General features: G+C 47.1%; 1 protein-coding gene across 1 annotated transcript in view; it reads left to right on the forward strand.

Moving 5' to 3' along the window:
* The window catches only part of TRIO (trio Rho guanine nucleotide exchange factor), a 359,748-nt gene that overhangs the window by 140,322 nt on the left and 209,870 nt on the right, over window positions 1-9,556 (forward strand). Inside the window, exons 4-6 of the mRNA XM_010858807.1 lie at window positions 667-859; window positions 3,264-3,776; window positions 5,620-5,742. Coding sequence (XP_010857109.1) covers window positions 667-859; window positions 3,264-3,776; window positions 5,620-5,742 — 829 coding nt within the window. The remainder of the gene's footprint in view (window positions 1-666; window positions 860-3,263; window positions 3,777-5,619; window positions 5,743-9,556) is intronic.

The following is a 9,556-nucleotide window of genomic DNA, read 5'->3' on the forward strand; positions in this document are numbered from 1 at the left end:
TGAAAATAAGTGTACCCCACACCCTGCCAGATGGGGGGGTCCCCCGGGGCTGGTGACCCACACCTGAGAAGCTGCGAGGGAACTCAGGGTCCCAGGCAGGTTAAAGGGAATAAACTGGGACGTTCAAAAGCTCGCACACGCTGATGTGAGTGGTCCCAGCTCCTCGCAGTCCTGGAGCCCAGGTGACTGCTGCACCCGGCTCTGCGTGTGCTGTCAGGGTTCCCTCCCTGTTTAGCTCTGTCCTTGTTGAGTAGCCCTTCACCCTTACTCGGCAGCGTGTGTGAACAGTTAACGCACACAAGGCCAGAGAGATGGGCAGGGTGGTCACTGCTTTTCTCCTAAAGAGAAGACAAGATGCAAAAGCCATGGCACAGCATAAAGACTTGAACATTTTGGAGGCTGAACCCTCTGCAGGTATAGTTAGTCTGTTCCGTTAAGGCACCAGGGAGGGCGAGAAGCACGGCTAAGAGCCAAGCTCTCTTGGTAAGGATTCTGCATCCAGCAGCTCCCTGGGTACCAGTGCGGGACGGCCAGGCAGTGGGTGGAGGGACCCGCCCTGCCCGCAGCAGGATGACAGAGGCAGAGCCTTCCTCGCCAGGCCAGCCTCCGACCAGACACAGGGGTGAGCCCTGGCATGGTGTCAACCTGCCTTTTCTTTCTCTCCAGTGAAGAAGTCTGCAAGCGAGGGTTCACGGTGATTGTGGACATGCGCGGGTCCAAGTGGGACTCCATCAAGCCGCTGCTGAAGATCTTACAAGAGTCCTTCCCCTGCTGCATCCATGTCGCGCTGATAATCAAGCCAGACAACTTTTGGCAGAAACAGAGGACTAATTTTGGCAGTTCTAAATTTGAATTTGAGGTAACTTCCCCGTGTAGCCAGACCAACTCAACCAGTAGGTGTGGTTTATTAAAAGCTTTTCTGTCGTCATTGCAGGCTGCTTATAGATGTTTCAGAACCATGTATCCAGCAAAAGCTGCCTATCTTAGTTACAAGTGACGTGTAAAGTTAGTCATTATGTTAAATAAGACGGGTTGGTTTGTCACCTTATCCTCTTTGGGGGTTAGGTTCCAGGCCTCTTGTCCCTGGGTGGTGGGGTTGCTGGGGTGTAACCTGTGTGTCTTAGAAGCCTGTTTCCTTTCACTTCATGGGATAAAATAGCTTTACTGTTGAGCGCAAGTGGCTTTAGGAGCCTTCTGAGGCCTCACTGTTAACCCCAGCTGTGGAAATAAGGGAATAATAGGGAGAAATGCCCAGCCTCAGAGTTCCTGAGGAGATGTGTGGGGGAGACTGACTTTTTTATTGCGTCCTTAATTCATGCTGAAGCGAACCATCTGCTCTGTATTTCATACGTCAGGTCTCTCATTTACAAAAAGGGAGCGATTCTTTAAACCCCGGGCGGAGCCCTGGGTCCAGTTAGCACACAAGGTCGCTGTCTTTCAGTGTTTAAAACAGCCCTCAACCTGCTGCCTGACTCTCCTTCCCCTGGAACCTCCTCTCCTTAGGCTCCCAGGCTTCTGACAAGGCTCTGATGCAGTGGGTTTCATGAGAGTATTATGGGGAGAAGGTACTCTGGCCAGCTGGAAACTTGATTCATGCCATATTGTGTAATAAAATTTAAATATTTCCTAATTATAAATGCTAATTTTTAGTTGACTAGATGGTTCATCTAGCCGCTTTGCCCAAACATTAGGTTATAGTGAATGTATTCATGTATTTTAAGGTTAACAACAATACTAGTATTAAACATATCACACAATATTAATTCTTAAGCTTGATGTTACATGTTACACCTTTCAGAGTCTTTTCATGCATACATGAATTGCATTTTAAAATTTGGATCCTTGGTACTGATTTTCAACCTGAAATCTGCATGTAGTTTTTGAATTTGAGGTGAAAGGTGAAACCAGTAAGCCTTTATCTTACACACCAGACGAAGTGAGTTTGGAGGACAGTTTGTCAGATATCGGTTCTTTTCTTGACACAGAATGTAAAATGTGCTGTATTTGATGATGCACATTTTAAGCAGACATAGCAGTTTGTTGCTGTAAGGTCTAGGTGTTTGCTCGTCTCGCCGTGCTATCTCCCTCTGGGCCTTTAAAGTTTCCTCCCCTGGTTTTTCTGTTGACCTTCTCTCTACGTTATCACCTGCTTCTGTCCGTGAAGTGATTGCTCCATGGACGTTTTTAAACTCTGGGCAGATGAGACAGCAATGAACCTGTGGCCACATTTCAGGCTAAAGTGCTGGGCCAGGAGCCGCCCCCCTTTCTAGCTCTGCCTCTTTTTGCCATTTGTTATGCCAAACAGCACAGACGCAGCTGTAGGTTTCTCTAAGACTAGAGGTAACAGAGGTGGGGTTACATAAGCCTTTCTCTGTTTTATTTTTTGGCTCTGGGCCACATTTTTTTTTTTTTCTCTTTTCCTTTGTCTTCACTAACTCCCCCTCCGTATGTTTTCCTTGAGGCATCATATGTAATATTAACTCCGCATCACATTCTGTTAGGGTGAGGTGAAGGTTTATCGCCCAGGTTGTAGTTGACCTGAGCCTTGTGAGCGTTAGATTGTTAGGTAGGTGATTGATGTGCGACCTGTGTGCTGCTCAGGGACTTCCCTGGTGGTGCCGTGGTTGAGGCTTAGCCTTCCAACGCAGGGGGTGCGGGTTCGATCTCTGGTTGAGGAGCTAAGATCCCACATGCCTCGAAACCAGAAAACCAAAACATGAAACAGGAGCAATATTGTAGCAAATTCAAAGACTTTAAAGATGATCCACATCAAAAAAAAAAAAAATTAAGTATCTGTGCTGCTCAGAGTCACTGTGGATCTCTGCAAGTGAATGGAACATTTGTTCTCTCTCCAACTTTGTGAGAAGGGCGTCTGCCAGCTTTCTTGCTAACCCTTGAGCATTTTCTAAATTTTTAAAAAGTCACTCATGTTCCAGTGTGCCTAATGTAGTGAGTTAATTTCCACAGTCTTGGAAAGAAATCGACTCTCTTTAGCTGTCATGAAATTCATGATTCTATTATTTTAGGTTTTCCAACTAACAGTCGTGTGTTATTCTAATGAATTTGTCTTTCACCGAGTGTACTAATGCTTCTTTTCATTTACATTTATTTTAATGGGGCCAGCACAAGGTATGTTATGTTTTCTATAAGTGGATTACTTGCTTCAAGTTTGAAAATCTGTGGTTAAGTGTTACAAATTGCATTATGATAAGACCATGTATGATGGGTTCATCTTCTCACACGTGATTTTCTTTCCCCTTAAGACAAATATGGTCTCTTTAGAAGGCCTTACCAAAGTAGTTGATCCTTCTCAGCTAACGCCCGAGTTTGACGGCTGCTTGGAGTACAACCATGAAGAATGGATTGAGATCCGACTTGCTTTTGAAGACTACATTAGCAACGCGACCCACATGCTCTCTCGGCTGGAGGAGCTCCAGGACATCCTCGCCAAGAAGGAGTTGCCCCAGGATTTGGAGGGGGCACGGAACATGATCGAGGAGCATTCCCAGCTGAAGAAGAAGGTGATTAAGGCCCCCATAGAGGACCTGGACCTAGAGGGACAGAAGCTGCTGCAGAGGATTCAGAGCAGCGAGAGCTTTCCCAAAAAGAACTCGGGCTCAGGCAACGCAGACCTGCAGAGCCTCTTACCCAAGGTGTCTGCCATGCTGGACCGGCTGCACTCGACGCGGCAGCATCTGCATCAGATGTGGCACGTGCGCAAGCTGAAGCTGGACCAGTGCTTTCAGCTGAGGCTGTTCGAGCAGGATGCTGAGAAGGTAGCGGATGGGGCTGGGGTGCTACAGTGCTTCCTGAAGGGAGGCTGCCTGAGTCGCTGGGTCTGAGCACCCGAGGCTGGTTTGGTTGGGAGAAAGGGCAGAAAAAAAGGGCTGGGGAGAGGCGAGCCACTCACATGGCCTCGGTTAGAGAGCAGCAGTGTCAGTTCGGAGATCTCCCTTCCGTCTGCTTTCCAGCGTTTCTCATGGCGCATGAGGGCCTCTTCTAGAAACTTAAAGTGGTTAATTACTGATGGTTTGGGTTTAGATTGCCTGTAAGATAGACATGAATATTTTCAATTAAAAGGGTGAAAACTTTATAGAATATCTTATTGAAAGCAGTAATTATGCATGTACTTTTGTAATACTTGCTCTTCCACCCAGAAAAGCCAGTGGAAAAACACCCTTCAGACCCATTATTGAATTTGTTTTCACAATAAAAGGCGAATAATGAATTAAGAATAATAACTTCTGGGAAACAACAGGCAATAATTAGTTACGGTTTCCTGTCAAACCAGCAGGTCAGAGTGAGCTCTTGAATGTCTTAGCAACGTGAAAACAGGACACTTACTTAGAGGAAAGGGTTGCAAGCCGTGAATGTGGGTGAATTGATCTGTGTTGAACTGAGCTCACTGAATCCTTTTCAAGGACAGGAAAATGTTTTATAAAGTTAAGAAAGCCTATTGAAGCCTTTGATATAAAGGGATCTTTTGAAAGGTGGCAGTCAAGCACTATTATCCCATATTATTATTTGGTAAGCTTCTAACCTCTATTTGTTTAAGGTGACCCTTGCATAGCACGGGGGTTGGGGTGTTGACACTCACGAAGTTGAAAATCCACAAACTATGCTCTCTGCCTCTAAAACAAAGGAGTTGCTGAATGACTCACCCGGGGATGAGAGTCTGAAACAGTTTGGTAGAATCAAGGCTCCAGCCCCAGTTCTTTTGATTCCATATATGGTCTCTAGTTGAACACAACTTTTTGCCACACGTAAAGATGTGTAAAATGAAAATACAGGTTCTTCATTTATTGAAGAATGTAGATACTCCATTTACTTCATTTATCTGCATGTAATTAGACCCGTGCAGCTCAAACCCGGGCTGTTCCAGGTTCAGCTGTAGCGCCTTGTCAGAGATGCTGGGGAACCTTCCTTTCAGTTACTCAGCAAGCAGGTGACTGCCCCTAGGTTCCGGTTCGCATCACGGAAGCAGTGTTAATTGACAGTCATTTCTTTTCCCTTAAATGTTTTCCTGGGAACAATATAATTAACATCATTTTCCAGGTAGCATCTCTGTTGACTCTTAAGAGGGGTGTCATTGTTAAAGTTTTCCCCATTTCTTTTTATTTTTATGGTAAATTTTATAGTTTGCACAGGGATTTTTTTTTTTTTAATTCTTCTTGCATTAAAGAGCATAATCTCTTAGTCATTGAAATTGCTGTCGGTAATCTGTGAGCAGAGCAACACCCATCCAGAGACCCGTAAGTTTGTAATTTCACCTAACGGGTCTTTAATTGAAGAGCAGTGTGGCTAATTATGTGGTTCGGTATAGCAGAGAGTCAGAAGATTGGAGTTTTAATCAGCCTGGGGGATCTGAATGACCTCTGCTTATGTATCTACTTCTTAATTCCTCATCTGTCTAAGGAGCACCCTAGGTAAGATTGTCTTGTAGCTCTTGCAGGTTCAGAACTGTGACTTGGTAGCTGTCTAGCATCTTCTGGGCCCCAGTGCAGCAGGGGTTGTCGGCGGAAGGACGCCGCCCTTCCTTGGTTTGGTCCGGTTCCTGGGCCTGTGTCAGGCCTCTCTTTCTCGGGAGTGATCCCAGGTTGTCTTTTTTCATCCCGGTAGATGTTTGACTGGATCACACACAACAAGGGCCTGTTTCTGAACAGCTACACTGAGATTGGTACCAGCCACCCTCATGCCATGGAGCTCCAGACCCAGCACAACCACTTTGCCATGAACTGCATGGTAAGACGCCGGGGCGCAGGGGTGTCGGGGCACAGGGGTGTCCTGCCGCTGAGCGAACTTTAGCAGACGGGGGAGGGTATTTACATGGCTCCTTCCCAGCATGCTGCCTGGAGCTCGTGTAGGGCCTTCTGACGATCCGATGTAGCAGCTGACCTCCAGTGTGGGAGATTCTCTGTGGCAGCAGTGTGCAGGTAGCTTGTTTTTAAGTTTGTAAGCAAACAGAAGTGAAAACAAGCAAGCCAACCAACCAGTGAAACTTGAACCAGTTCACCTGGCCAGGCCCACATGCATGGTTTTGATGCTGGCCTCTGAACTATCCCTCTCAGGAGCCCACGGGGCTCTTTTCAGAGGCTGAGTCACATAAACCAGCCCGCTGTTCATTTGCTGGCAGCCCTTCATGATGAGGATGTAAGCCAGCCTGCCGCCCTTCTCAGGGGCATCTTCCAGTTCTCCTAAAATGTGAGCCTTCCTCCCAAGTTGAGTGGACATCAGTCTTTGCCGCAGTCCTGTGGCTCTCTGGATGCCCTTGGCCTGTTGTGGATACGATTGGGGTTGCTCTAAGATTGCAGTGCAAAATCCCCCGAAAGAACCCAACAGTGAATTTTAAATAACAGTCTTAGTGTAGTTTTGGAATTAATGTAACAAAAATAAAGCTGTACGTTGTTCTGTAGGACATAGGGTTCCTTCTGTAGAGAGTTACTCTAGAAATACTTACTTTAGAGACAGTTCTGGTGTGGACTTTGGACCAGACCTATGGAAGTTAGCTAGCCCTCTTTGCCTGGTAATGTGTGTCTAAAGAGCATTGAAACGATACAGAGAGGGGTCATTATTTAAATTAGTTCAGTAAGAGGCCATTTCATTAGAATTCAGTCCACAAAGTGCTTCACTTTGGAAGTTAGCAAAAAAAGATTCAGCAATTAAAATTTATGTAATAAGCACTATCCCAAAAGTCTGATACTCTTCTTGAGTTTGAGGTAAGAGAATTTTGGGGTCAGAGATTGAGCCTGGGTATAGATGAGGAGAATGAAAATGTGGGCCTTTATGGGAAGCATCTTAGAAGACTTTTTTCCCCTAACAGTTTCCTATCAATTTTTCAAAATATTCAGAAGCTTCCAATTAATGGTGAAAGACACATTCAGCCCACAACTATCAGATACTTTAAAAACTAGAAGTACTAAAATCTATTTTATAAAAACTAAGAAGGAGCAGAAAGGGTCCTCTCCCTCTCTCAGTGTTGCTAGTGATTAGGAATCAGAAGATGAAGAAGCCAGGCATGTGGGTTATGAACGTAGAGGTTTTTAATTCTGACTTCTGTTTACTGTGTGACCTTGGGCAGCCTGATTAATCTCTTTGAGCCTCGGTTTCCTGATCTCTAAAGTGGGGATAATTTCTGCCTAACCTGGTGTTGCGTTATTTTACTTACCATGTTTGTGTAAGACACTAAGCGGAATTTATCAAGTAAGTGCGTCATAAATGGTAATTGCTACCACTGATGTTACCACCTCATTAAAAATACTGTCATTAACTTTAGTATGTTATGGTAAGTAAGAAACTCTTAAAAGTATGGGTAATACCTTTTTTTTAGGTTTAAATATATTTTCTATTTTTCTTTGATGCACTCTGTCACTCCTCTAAGTGAAACTTTTAATTTAAAAAGGCTGTAGTCGCTTGTGCACTGCAGGGTGACAGCTGTTGGGGGCGCTTTGCAGGCCTCGCAGCTCCTAGTTCTCGACACCTCCGCGAGTCCCTCCTGTGTCTAGGACACTTACTTATGCAGGAGAGGGGCCTGTTAACCTTCAGCCCTTTCTTGTGCTGTCTAGTGTGTTTTAAACTTTTTTGATAAAATGGAAGTACTAGATGTCGGAGCAAAGTCGACTTTAAGAAAGCATTTTAAGAGACAGCAATGAAGTCGTGCCCATTCTCCCATCACAGGTGTTTTAGAGGCTCTGATGGTAGGAATCTGGGTGGAGGCACAGCTGACGTGGGGAATTGTGCACTGCCGTGTCTGTGCACGCTTGTCTGGGCTGTGTGCCACGTGGCTCCTTCATCCTGCCATAGTGATAGAGGCATGGCCCAGGCATGATTCAGAGAGCGGTCCTCTGCTTGCGGAGCGCAGACAGTTTGAGAGGATGGAAGCCATGCAGGCCCTGAAACAGATGGAAATGGGATGCAGCCCCTCCGTGGGCCCCCCGATGGAGCTGGCTGGATGGACAGCTTGTCCCCAGATCCTGACAATGGCACCTGCTGATGCTTTTTCGAACAGACCTTTGGGGTAGATTTTCCTCTTTAAGGATCCAGAGAAAGCAAAACTCGGTGAGTCTGGTCAGTGTGTCTAGTTGGAGAGAACGTGTATGAGAAGGAGAGGCATTGCTCCTTAGAGGCAAGTCTTCAGGGCGCTAATGCCACACGAGGCTGTGAGGCCAGTTCCCTTCGGATGGTGGCCTCGACTGCCCATCAGAGCCTCACAGATGCCCCCCCTGCCTGCCGGGTGAGCCCCACACCCGGACGTGGTAGCTGGTTCCAGCCTGCAGCCAAGAAAAGTGCCTCTGCGCCTGGAGTCCGCGGCTCTGTAAACCCAGATGAAGGCGACTCCATTTAGCTCAGGCTGCCATCAGGAGTCGATGAAAGGAATGAGTCAATGAAGGTACAGAGAATGCCAAGCGCGTTCTGTCGGGCGCTTCCTTGGGTCGCTGCACATGGAGCGACAGTGCTGAGGCCGGTGCAGGGGTCAGAGGGCAAGGCAGCGGGAGGTGGCCCGAGGACCACGTGGGCAGGAGGGGCGGGAGGAAGGGTGTGCGGGAGTTCAGGCAGGTTGGGTAACCCATTGTGATTCAGGGTGAGGATGACGGGAGCCCGAGGACCACGTGGGCAGGAGGGGTGGGAGGAAGGGTGTGCGGGAGTTCAGGCAAGTTGGGTGACCCCGTGTGATTTAGGGTGAGGATGATGGGAGCCGAAGGTGAGGCTGTGATGTGGGGAGACCCAGTGCACGGTGCAGTGTTGGGATGTGGCACAAAAGTCTTAATAATAATAAACATATGAAGAGCAGCAACAACTGAACCTTCACTGAAAGTGCGCATTCCGCACCCTGCTTTTGCTTTAAGGATCATGTGATCCTTAAAGAAGATGGAAGGCAGAAACGGAAATACCATAGTGAGAACTTCTTTTGCAAGGAAAATGCCCTTTAAAAAAAAAAAAGAAAGAAAAAAATGCTTTGTACCCTTATTTTTGCCACAAGCTACTGGACTCGAAGAGAGAGATTTCAACACAGCAGAAAAGCTCATTTAAAGTTGGAACACAGCATTGCTCTGTTGGTGCCCCGATTCACATTCCCCGGGGAGTGTGGATCCATTTTCAGGTTTCCTCTTGGCACCAGCAAGCTGACTTGGGCTTGTGTGGAAGGGCGGGCTTGTTTCCACACAGAGTAGCCTCTGGTTGCCACGTACAGAGTCTGTCATTTCTGGGTCCTCGTGACAGACTGCGGCGGTGGCTCCCGCAGTTCTGGGCGACAGCTTGCCGTCTGGACCCTTCTTGGGATGGGGGGCCAGGGCGCGGGTCAGAGGGCATTGTGTGCGTGTCGCTTCTGTGCCCCTCGCAGCTGGTTCAGCTGTAATTCTGCAGTTTTACAAATAGAAACTGAAATCAAGGCTTAGGGTTTATGGAAATCCGGATAGCAGCACACATGTCCTTTTATCCACCTGCTGATTCTGCTATTCAAATGTGACTTTTAAGTTCGTAGGTAGCTTCAGATAGCACCTTCTGCATCTGTCAGAGAGGCACCCCATGCGCCCCACCCTGACCAGCCCCGCCTCTTCTC

The sequence above is a fragment of the Bison bison genome, unplaced genomic scaffold, assembly GCF_000754665.1.
Source record: "Bison bison bison isolate TAMUID 2011002044 unplaced genomic scaffold, Bison_UMD1.0 scf7180017864440, whole genome shotgun sequence".
Classification (NCBI taxonomy): domain Eukaryota; kingdom Metazoa; phylum Chordata; class Mammalia; order Artiodactyla; family Bovidae; genus Bison; species Bison bison.